The sequence below is a fragment of the Hemiscyllium ocellatum genome, chromosome 16, assembly GCF_020745735.1.
Source record: "Hemiscyllium ocellatum isolate sHemOce1 chromosome 16, sHemOce1.pat.X.cur, whole genome shotgun sequence".
Classification (NCBI taxonomy): domain Eukaryota; kingdom Metazoa; phylum Chordata; class Chondrichthyes; order Orectolobiformes; family Hemiscylliidae; genus Hemiscyllium; species Hemiscyllium ocellatum.
The window spans coordinates 80179357-80191650 of record NC_083416.1 but is presented as its reverse complement, the minus strand read 5'-3'; the positions used below and the strand labels follow the sequence as shown (position 1 = coordinate 80191650).

Below are 12294 nucleotides of genomic sequence, written 5' to 3'. Positions count from 1 at the left end.
CAACACGACGGCTGGAGGAAGAGCACCTCATCCTGCGTTGAGGAACCCTCTAACCACAAGGGATGAACTCAGATTTCTCCAGTTTCTCATTTCCCCTCCCCGACCTTGTCTCAGTCCCAACCCTCGAATTCAGCACCACCTTCCTAACCTGTAATCTTCTTCCTGCCCTCTCCGCCCCCACCCCCCCTCTGGCCTATCACCCTCACCTTATCACCCTCACCTTAACCTCCTTCCACCTATCGCATTTCCAACATCCCTCCCCCAAGGCCCACCTCACTACCTTTTATCTTAGCCCGCTTGACATAATTTCCTCATTCCTGAAGAAGGGCTCATGCCTGAAACGTCGATTCTCCTGCTCCTTAGATGCTGCCTGACCTGCTGCGCTTTTCCAGTAACACATTTTCAGCTCTATTCTATCTAGGCCATTCTATACTCTGTATGTTTCAATTAGAACACCACATCCATCTAAACACCATGTGTATAAACCCAGAGACCTCAAACTTTCCTCATATATTAAGCTTTTCACTCCTGGGGCCATTCTTGTGAACCTCCTCTGAACATGCTCCAGGGCCAGTATCCTTACTGAGATGTGAGGCCCAAAGCTGCACTAAATGCCAAGAAGAACACAAACGTATTGATGCAGTATAGAAAAGATTTATTAGATTACTACCTGTGATGAACAGGTGTCTTAGAAAGTAACTTTGAAAACATGATTTTGTATATGTTCGAGTTTAGAAGAAGAGAAGAGGGCTGAATTCAACCACATACGATTCCAAACAGCCTTACTAGAGTCGATTTTCGAGGATGTTTCATCAGTTACGATTTTCAAAAACTAACAGTTACTACTTAAACATCAGGGATTTCCTAGTTAATGAGAGACAAGGTTTTTGATTTGTCTCTAACAGCATCACGAGTTGTTATAATCATCGCCCTGTAAAGATCTTGGAAAAAAATGCTTCTTTTTTTTAAGGACGAAGTGAAAGTTTCTTGTGAAGGAAGATGGCGAACTGTTCTCATGAATTGCAGGGAATAGAGATTTCAAGCATCTAGCACTACAGTTCTGATTAAGTTGAATGCCAAGTCAGACGTATGGATTTTAATAACTTACTTCTTCTTCGTTTATGAATACTCTACAAACTTAACAAAATTTTACTTAATCACCTATGTTTAACTGTCTCAATGTAACTCGTTAATGAATTACCTATCTGAAAGTATCTTATTCGTGAGTCCCAGAAAACTAACAGACAAGCACAGCAAATGGAAGTTTGGCTTTTTTATCTGCGGGGATAGAATATAAATGTTAAGAAGCGTTGTTGCAACGAGACAAGGTATTGGTGAAACGGCACCTGGAATATTATGCAGTTTTGGCACCTTGATTTGAGGAAAGATGCAGTGGCATTAGATGCAGCTGAGGTAAGGTTCACTAGATTGATCCCAGAGATGAGGGGTTTTTCATATGAGGAGAGATTGAACAGTTTCGTCCTGTACTTTCTGGAATTTAGAAGAATGAGGAGCAATCAAATTGATGTATTCAAGATGATAAAAGATGTGGATAAAATAGATGTGAAGCAGATGCTTCCTCTTATGGGACATTCGAGGACGAGAGATCATAGCCTTGGGATACGGGGTAGCAAATTTAAAACAGAGTCGAAGAGCAATGACTGCTCCCAAATGCAAGCAAATCTATGGAATTCGCTACCCTGAATTGCTACGCTGAGACAGTGTGCAAATCTCAGGAAGAGTTAGACAGGTAATGGAGGGATATGGAAAGAACATATGAAGATGGTGGTGAGGTGCACATCAGCTTTGATGGAATGGCGGAGCACACTCGATGGGCAAAATGGCCCAATTCTGCAATTATATCTAATGAACTTAGGAACCAATTTGAATAATTTAAAACATTGAGGAATATTTCTAAACCGATGATATTTGTTCAATTTATGTGATTCGTTGCGTGACAAGCAGTAATCAAACTGCACTCATCTATTCAATAGAAGAGCTGTGCTTGAGCAATGAATTTGATATCAAAGCGTTCTGTATTCAAAACTGAACAAATTAACACTCTAAAAGACTCAACATCAATTGTAACGTTAACAGCAATCACAAAATAGCATTTTATATACTGCATCTCCAAATTCTGCGTCTGTTTCTACTCCAAAGGAGAATATGCATTCCAAAAAGAAACATATGCCTCGGGTTTGATTTTTTGTGGAGTGCGTGCTACACATAGATGTATAAACTGCAAATTGATTGCGCATTCACGTATTACATTATCTCTCTGTGTCATGAATATTAGTATCATCCAGAGGCAACGTTGGGTGAGACGGTTTTAAAAACAAAAACTCACTTTTAGAGGATTCAGGTGAGAGACAAACGGTGTAATTATATGAGTCCCGAACAGGCAGAGTTTGAACAGAATCTAGATTTGATTCTGCGACGTCTCTACAATGAGAAGCATTGGTTGACTTCCTCTGTCCATGGTAGCATATTCTAGACGTGTAACAATAAATATTCCTATCTTGTTTGTATTTCACAACGACCAGCAAACATATTACAAATAGAAATATGCAGGAAGTTGATCCAAAAATTATGATCAATAAAAAATTTAAATCTGAAAATAATTCAGGATTTCGAGGTTTGTATTTTCGATCCGAGGTATTTTCAGTAACGTTATGTTGAACTGTACAGAGAATTGAGACTGTACTGGAGAGACTTGGCTGTCCATTGTCCCTGACCAAAACTGCAATCGCCTGTCTAACAGCAACTTGCTCCCTAAAATTTCGCGTTGTTGTGATTTCTCCAGAGGTAAATTCCACGCTAAAAATGCTATGATCGGTAGCTTCAATGAGCTGAAAAGACAGTCTTGCATTCTGTCCAGAATCTGCGTCAGTAGCAATTACTTTGGTCACCAAGTACCCGGGATGTGCAGATTTTGGAACAAACACAGTCGCCATGTTTGAAGGTGATACAATGACTGGGGCATTGTCATTTTGGTCCAGAATAACAACATTCACGAGAGCAGTGCTGCTCAGTGAGGGAGTTCCACTATCACGAGCCTGAACTTTGATCTGAAAATTCTTCTGCATTTCGTAGTCAAAAGAGCGCAGTGCATAAATGAGCCCACATTCTGAATTAACACTAAATTGGCCAGACGCGGAGGTTTCAGTTAAAAAACTGTCCAATAGGGAATACGATATCTCGCTATTCTTGCCCAAATCAGCATCTAAAGCGGTAACAGCAAATATTGATGCACCAGGAACATTGTTTTCCATCAGGAACACATTATATAACATCTGAGTAAACTGTGGTGCATTATCATTTATATCAGAAACCGAAACGTGGATAGTTTTATTTGTTGAAAGAGGGGGTGATCCTGCATCCCAGGCTGATATGGAAATGTTGTAGAAAGGAATGGTTTCGCGATTCAGTGTGTCACTCACTATTAAATTGTATTGCCTATTCAAAGATTTTTGAAGTTTAAACGGGATATTTGGTGGCAAATGACACTTCACGTGCCCATTTTCGCCTGAATCACGATCCGTTGCACTTATAATGGCGATCACAGTCCCTCCTGCAGCACCTTCGCTTACTTCAATGGATAGAGAGTTTACTTTTAAATCCGGGGCGTTATCATTAACGTCAACCAATTCAATAAGGATCTCCGCGCGTCCAACTAATGCGGGCGAACCATTGTCCACAGCTTCTACATCAAGTTGGTAAGATTTCTTTTCTTCATAGTCCAGTGAACCTTGAACACTGATCTGTCCAGTTTCTGGGTTCAAATTGAACAATTCCCTCACCCTGTGAGAAACGTAGTTAGTTAAATAGTACCTTACCTCGCCATTTGTTCCCTGGTCCAAATCAACAGCATGTAATGTTGTGATCATGGTACCTATAGGTATGTTCTCCAATGCGTTTATGTTGTATATCTGATGATCAAATACTGGGGCATTATCATTTCCATCCAGTACAGTGATGACTATTTCTGCAGTACCAGATCTTTGAGGAATTCCACCATCAATGGCCGTCAGTGTCAGATGAAAACTCGAGTGTTGCTCCCTGTCTAAGGGGTTTTCTAACATCAGCTCTGCAATTTTACTCCCATCACTTCTGGTCCGAGTGTTCATTCCAAAATGTTTGTTTGTGCTGATTTCATAACTACTCACTGCATTTGTACCCACATCTTCGTCGTGCGCACTCTCGAGTGGAAAAAGTGCTCCTGCTGCAGTTAACTCAGATATTTGAAATGCGTATCTCATTTTAGGAAATATAGGCGAGTTATCATTTACATCCAATATTTCCACATTGACAAGATACATTTCTAATGGATTGTCTGCCGCTAAATCCTGAGAAATAGAGCAAGTCGCACTTTGCCCACACAGCATTTCCCTGTCGATTCTCTCGTTCACAACTAAAATGCCACTCCCCATATTCACCTTCAGCAATTCCATTCTGTCGTCAGTGACGAGCCGAAATTTGCGAAATGACATCTCTCCAATGCTTAGGCCTAAATCTTCCGCGATATTCCCAACAACAGCACCGCGCTCCATTTCTTCGGGGATCACGTATTGTATTTGAGCCAAAATTAGATCCGAGACACAAGTCAGTAACACAAAAAAGAGCAGCCGGTTGAGCCTTCTCGCCATTGTTCCGTGTTCGATCCAATTGTAAATCTGCTCAAAATGCCACCTAATTTCGTTTTCTTGTCCGGCTCTCTATGAAATGAAACACATTTCTGATGAAGGAAAATGACGACATTAAAATGGTAGACGTGAAATCTCGAACTGACCGATCTTTCAGTGCAAAATGGTTTAGATGCGGACGACGTTAGCCTCCTCTTTGCTTCTGCGCTGTGTTTCCTATCACAGGAGAGAGGGAGGAGGTAGATCTCTTACAGGGTTTGGTTTTCTTATTGGTAGACAGCGACACAAAGAGTCCTTACCCATTATTGCACTAATCATTTCTTAAAGCAGAACTGCTCACAATGAGTTATAATACCAAGCAATCCTCTATTTAATGGTGCGCAATTAAAATCCTCCGTTGATATTGTGTACGGTTTTTGTGAGTGAAGGTCAATCGTTTGCAATTGACCGTTCATAACCAATGACAGCGTAAATTAGAAATAAACTGTATTTAATCAAATCGAAAAGATTTAAGAGACGTCAATCTTATAAAAATGCGTTCACTCAGGTTTTTCGAATTACATCAACCTGTTTCAACCATGTGAGGTGTGTTGACAAAATGAATTCTTGATGATGAAGTAACGTTTCTGAAAGCATGTTTCTGCTGATCTTAATTATTGTGCAGCCCTATATGTTTTTTGGATATGAGGAAAACCTGTTTTTCGTTTGCATTGTTAATTCATTGAACTGTTTTTCTACACTTACAATCAAACTTACAAGGTGAAGGTTGAAAAGAAAATGCATGACATTCTTACAGATTACGTTGATATTACTAGGTTTCATAGCAAATCTCAACTATGAAATTTAAGAAGATAGTGCCCATACGGTGCTTGTTGGGGCAAATGTCTAATGTATCCAATGATTCCTGATGAAGGGCTTATGCTCGAAACGTCGAATTCTCTATTCCTGAGATGCTGCCTAACCTGCTGTGCTTTGACCAGCAACACATTTGCAGTCTGCCTTTAGCATGCAACTTTCAGATAGTTAATTATGTCAATACTGAAAAAACAGTTTATATATGATACATAATGTGAATTTAAGGAAGAAAAGAAATGTACAAATCTTGATAGAGGAGAACATTTTAAATACTCAGAAACTGTTCCATAGAATAGAGATGATGTGCTTCGGAAACCCTATGATTTAGAGTGTTGGGTTGTTCATCCCTGGTATTTTGCAGTCTTTGATGATTCTGTGATGGGAATGTTCTTTATTCTTCTCTTGGACCTTTGAACTGCTCGAAAGAAGGTGATGTCTCTCTTCCTTGTAACCTCTCCCTCTCGCAATCAGTTTCCTCCTAGAACTCTTAATATGGTTTAGTTGTAAGCTGGAAATCTATGCCGTGTCACTCACCAGTATGAAAACTTTGAGATAATGACATTGATAACTAGTCATGATGCTCAGATGACCAGTGTCAAATGCCTGCCCCATTGAAACAGTAGATGACTATTTTCTCAAAATGATACATTGATAATAGGATACATATAGTGGTAGATCAAAAATTTGTGCTAGTTCACCAGTAATTCACATTCTTGCGCCTTTCCCTTTTTTTTGTGCTCGCAATATACAAAGTTAGTTTCAGGTAAGTTAGCTCGTAAATTAAATCTTATGCTGCACAGCAAGCAAAAGGGAAAGTCCATTTTGAAGGGTCACTAATTTCCAACACTGTCGTCTTTGAGAAGCGAAAATGCTTTTCGACATTCACAACTAATATTACTTATCTATCCAGCTTTAAAGTACAAGTTTTATTTCCTAATACTTTGATTATCTGACATAGAAAACATACCAGAAGTATCAGACTGGTTGATGTTAACCATTACGTGACTATTGAACATAAGTCGACATTTCCATCAAAGGGTCCGGCTGACATTGTTTCCAAAGTCATACCAATTGTTCTCTCCTAGCCTTTCTATTTTTTGACATGGACCTTGTGAGCTAGATGTGATCGTGTTATGTTTGGCATGTAGAGGATTTCTTTGAGGTACAAGGATAATGGGAGGAGTCAGTGGCCAAATTCAGAGATGGCATAAAACAGCATGCTTACTCAGATGGTTTTTGATTCTTCCATGATGTTAGAAGGGTGGACAAAAAAAAACCTTAATCTTGGTTTCAGACTGTTAGAAACAGAAGATAAGTTTCCAGATAAATATCACACCCAATCAGTCATTCATTGTCCTGATATTAATTGTGAAGCAATAGATCCGCATCTGGACACACTGTTTATGATCACTCAGCGCTTGTCTTTATTGAACATGCATGCCGGTATTGGGTGATTTTATATCTCGGATAATCATTGGTTCTAAATGGTGCATATAGTTACAAACATGCACTATACTTGGACTTACAAGATCATAAGCTCACATTTTTACCTTATTGAGTATTTTTGGGTGGATTTTTTCACATTGAGTCTAACCTCAACCACCCCATCCCCGCCCCCATCACCACCCTTAGCCTTCAACTGTCCAACTGAAAATGCATCTTCACATATATTTATTGTAATAACGTCTCACCAATCTTACTTTGATTTTAAAGTCAATTCCTATTCGTTTTCATTGGCGCAGACAAGGATTCCTATCTTCCACTCTCAATGTGAGTCTGTTGTTGGATGAAGAGATGCACTTGGGGCAAATGGTGTGGGAATGAGTGTGACCTTCATGCAGCAGTATGCTCCTTTTGTTGTTCCCACATGGCATCCACATCCATCAACAGCAAGTCTTGAGGTTCGCAACACCTTCCCAAATATTCCTCCTCTCCTTTGGGCGATCTTGGGACAGTGATTTCCAGGCATCTGTGAGATTGCCACACTTCACCTTGAGGGTGTCACTGAAGCACTTCCTCTGTCCTCCTGGGGAACATCTGTCGAAGCTGGCAGTAGATCACCTGCATGAGGAGTCTCTTGTCCGTCATGCAGATGACGTGTCCAGCCTTGAAAGCTGATTAAGGGCAGCTTCGCTTTAATGTTGAGGACATTGGCCTTGTCGAGGATGCTGGTGTTTGTACACGTTTCTCCCTAGCAGATTCCCAGGATTTTGCTGAGACTGCATTGGTGTTACTGCTCCAGCACTTCCAGATAACTGCTGCAAGCATAGGAGGATGGGAACCTCCACAGCTCTGTAAACGATGATCTTGGTGTCGGATTTGATGTTGTTGGCCTTGAACACCCTTTCCCTCAGGCAGCCAAAAGCTGCACTAGCACACTGTAGGCGGCGCTGGATCAGTTCATCAAGAGCTGATTTGGCTGATAGGACTTTAGTGATGGAGAGGGATAAGTGTGCGCCGCAGGGCAAGAGTTATAGCTGGGGGCAGGGAAATTATGATGCAGTGGGGCATGACTTAGGATGTGTGGATTGGAAAAACAGGCTTCAAGAGAAGAACACTAATGAGATGTGGGGATTGTTCAAGGAGCAGCTACTACGTGTCCTCGATAAGTATGTACCAGTCAGGCATGGTGTAAAGGGCCTTGAGAGGCAGCCGTGGTTTAGTAAGGAATTGGAATCCCTTGTGAAAGGGAAGAAGGCAGCATATGTAAAGATGAGGCGTGAAGGTTCAGTTGGGGCGATAGAGAGTTATAAGGTAGCCAGGAAGGATCTAAAGAGAGAGCTAAGAGAAGCGAGAAGTGGACATGAAAAGTCTTTAGCTGGTAGGATTAGGGAAAACCCAAAGGCTTTCTATAGGTATGTCAGGAATAAAAGGATGACTAGGGTAGGTATCGGTCCAGTCAAGGATAGTAGTGGGAAGTTGTGTGTGGAGGCGGAGGAGATTGGAGAGACACTAAATCAATACTTTTCATCAGTATTCACTCAGGAACAGGACACTGTTGCTGATGTGAATATGGAGTCACAAATGATTAGAATGGATGGCCTGGAAATATGCAGGGAAGAGGTTCTGGGAATATTGGAGAGGATGAAAATAGATAAGTCTCCTGGGCCTGATGGCATTTACCCTAGGATCCTATGGGAAGCTAGGGAGGAGATAGCAGAGTCATTGGCCTGGATTTTTATGTCGTCATTGTCAACGGGAATAGTACCAGAGGACTGGAGGATAGCGAATGTGGTCCCCTTGTTCAAGAAAGGGAGTAGGGATAGCCCTAGTAACTATAGGCCAGTGAGTCTGACTTCAGTGGTGGGCAAAGTCTTAGACAGAATGGTAAGGGATAAGATTTATGAACATCTGGATAGGAATAACGTGATCAGGGATAGCCAGCATGGTTTTGTGAAGGGCAGGTCGTGCCTCACAAACCTTATTGAGTTCTTTGAGAAGGTGACTAAGGAAGTGGACGAGGGTAAAGCAGTAGATGTTGTGTATATGGATTTTAGTAAGGCGTTTGATAAGGTTCCCCATGGTAGGCTAATGCTAAAACTACGGAGGTATGGCATTGAGGATACATTAGAGGTTTGGATTAGGAATTGGCTGGCTGGAAGGAGACAGAGGGTAGTAGTTGATGGACTTTGTTCATCTTGGAGTGCAGTTACCAGCGGTGTACCACAAGGATCTGTTTTGGGACCATTGCTTTTTGTTATCTTTATAAATGATCTAGAGGAAGGGCTTGAAAGCTGGGTAAGCAAGTTTGCGGATGACACAAAAGTCGGTGGAGTTGTGGATAGTGAGGAAGGAAGTGGTAGGTTACAGCGGGATATAGATAAGTTGCAGAGCTGGGCAGAAATGTGGCAAATGGAATTCAATGTAGCTAAGTGTGAAGTCATTCACTTTGGTAGGAGTAACAAGAAGATGGATTACTGGGCTAATGGTAGGCTACTTGGTAGTGTGGATGAGCAGAGGGATCTTGGTGTTCATGTACACAGATCTCTGAAATTTGCCACCCAGGTAAATAGTGCTGTGAGGAAGGCATATGGTGTACTGGGCTTTATTGGCAGAGGAATTGAGTTCCGGAGTCCTGAGGTCATGTTGCAACTGTATAAGACTCTGGTGCGGCCTCATCTGGAGTATTGTGTGCAGTTTTGGTCGCCATACTATAGGAAGGATGTGGAGGCATTGGAACAAGTGCAGAGGAGGTTTACCAGGATGTTGCCTGGAATGGTAGGAAAATCTTATGAGGAAAGGCTGAGGCACTTGGGGCTGTTCTCATTGGAGAAGAGAAGGTTTAGGGGAGATTTGATAGAGGTGTATAAGATGATTAGGGGTTTAGATAGGGTCGACACTGAGAACCTTTTACCGCTAATGGAGTCAGGTGTTACTAGGGGACACAGCTTTAAATTAAGGGGTGGTAGGTATAGGACAGATGTTAGGGGTAGATTCTTTACACAGCGGGTTGTGAGTTCATGGAATGCCCTGCCAGTAGCAGTGGTGAACTCTCCTTCTTTATGGTCATTTAAGCGGGCATTGGATAGGCATTTAGAAGTTATTGGGCTAGTGTAGGTTAGGTAGGATTCGGTCGGCACAACATCGAGGGCCGAAGGGCCTGTACTGCGCTGTATCTTTCTATGTTCTATGTTCTATGACACTCCCTCGGTATTGGAAATGGTAACCATTCTCTAAGGCCTTCCCGTGGATGCTGATAATCGAGGGTTCTTTCCACAATTGCAAATGTGTTGCTGGTCAAAGCACAGCAGGCCAGGCAGCATCTCAAGAATTCTCTATTCCTGAGATGCTGCCTGGCCTGCTGTGCTTTGACCAGCAACACATTTGCAGCTGTGATCTCCAGCATCTGCAGACCTCATTTTTTACTCGAAGGTTCTTTCCACAATGCCAGGTTAGGTTTCTGGAGATACTTTATCCTGTGGATGTTCACAGTAAGACCCATGGTCTCAGACATGTGCTGATGATTGTTTGGTTGCATCCTCTGAAATTGCATATATCCAAGCATCATCTGCATACTGGAGCTCGATGATATTGGTTGGGTGAATTTGGTTTTGACTTGAAAGCGTTGGAAGTTGGATAATTTCCCATATTTTCCATAAGTTAGCTCCATTCCATTGTGGAGCTTGTTGGTGGCGAGGTAAAGCATTGCAGTGATGCCGATCGAGAAGCATGTTGGGGCAATGACACAGCCTACTTGACACTGGTCTGAATGTGGAATGGATAAGTGGTAGAGCTCTTTGTGGTTACCATGACTTTCATGTCGTTGTGTAGCAAGTGAGGGATGGTGACAAATATCATAGTGCAACCAAACTGGAGAAGTATGCTCCATTATCTTCCTAATTGACAGTGCAAATGTCTTCATAAGGTCGAAGAAGGCCTCATGCAGGGGTAGGTTATTTTATCTGGATTTTCTCTGCCTCTATTTGGGGAGAAAATCATGTCCCATGTGCCCCTTCGTGGTTGAGAGCCACATTGCAATTCCAGGAGAGATTCCTCCGCCACAGAAAGTATATGGTTGAGGAGGACTTTGATGATGACTTTTCTAATCGTCAACAAAAGGGATATTCCCCCTTTTGTCGACCATTAGAAAACCAAACTGTTCCCATTGGCCTGGTCCTGCACCATATCAAACTAAACCTTTGCTATCCATATATCCATTTAAATGTCTTTTAAATGTAATTGTATCCACATACACCAGTTCCTCAGGACATTCATTCCACACAAGAACCGCCCTTAGTATAAAAATAATTGTCTCTTATCCCTTTCTTAAATCTCACTCCTTTGCACTGTGTTCATAAGTGGCCAGGCCATCTGACGTAATGGACAGCCTCTGATAGATGTTACGTTATAAAATTGTGAACTTTCACAATGAAGGCGACAAACCTGTGCACAGGCGTTGTGAGTATAATAATTCAGTTCCCACATTGCATTAATTATTGATGGCTGGAACCAATCAGAAAAAAAAGCTCTTCAAACTTGGAGAGACGAAGTATCCACCATGATTTGTTTCCTTGACTTCCTTTGACTGAGTCTTTTGAGAAGAGTCATGAACATTTTCACAAATAAAGTGGCATTTTCTCTTTTTTTGTTTTACCTGTGGAGAATCCAGAACGATGAAACCAACAGTTCAAATCAATCTTTCTTTTAAGAAAAGAATTCATGGACAATACACATCTGTGAATTAGTGGAAAATACACTAGCAAAGATTACCAGAAAGTTATGCATCATATGAAAATGCATGATGACAAATCATATCTACTCCTTTGTTGTCAACTTGTATACAATGTCACCATATATAAAACAGACTGCAGTTTCCTGAAAGTATACAACTTTCAGAACATTTCATGAAATCCTGCTTTGCAACTGGAATGTTTCCTTTTGAATTTTCAGAGAGATAATGCATTGCCAAATTATCAGCTGACATTTTGGAACACATTTACATGGATGGCATTTAATCATGCAATTGAAACATAGGCATTGAAACGCTTGTGTTACATGTTTTAAAATAACAAATTTAAAATATTCCCGTCCAGAATTTTTAAACTATCGTCATAATATAAAAGCGCACATATACAATTATTCAGACAAGCAATTAAGAGTCAGTGTTATAACAAAATGAAAAAGATGCATGCAATAATTTTCTTGTTTTGGGATTTGCTTTGGCATTATGGAACCACAGCAAAACTGGAATCAGTGGGAATCATAGACAGAAATCTCCACTGGTTTGAGTCATAACTGGAGCAAAACATAATTGGTGCAATTATTGGACGGAAGCCAGATCAGCACCAGGACACCT

At 41.2% G+C, this 12294-nt stretch overlaps 1 protein-coding gene across 1 annotated transcript in view; it reads right to left on the bottom strand.

Annotated features, from left to right (window-relative positions):
• The window catches only part of LOC132823108 (uncharacterized), a 78712-nt gene that overhangs the window by 52730 nt on the left and 13688 nt on the right, over positions 1–12294 (bottom strand). The window contains 1 exon segment of the mRNA XM_060836647.1: positions 2273–4715. Coding sequence (XP_060692630.1) covers positions 2273–4715 — 2443 coding nt within the window.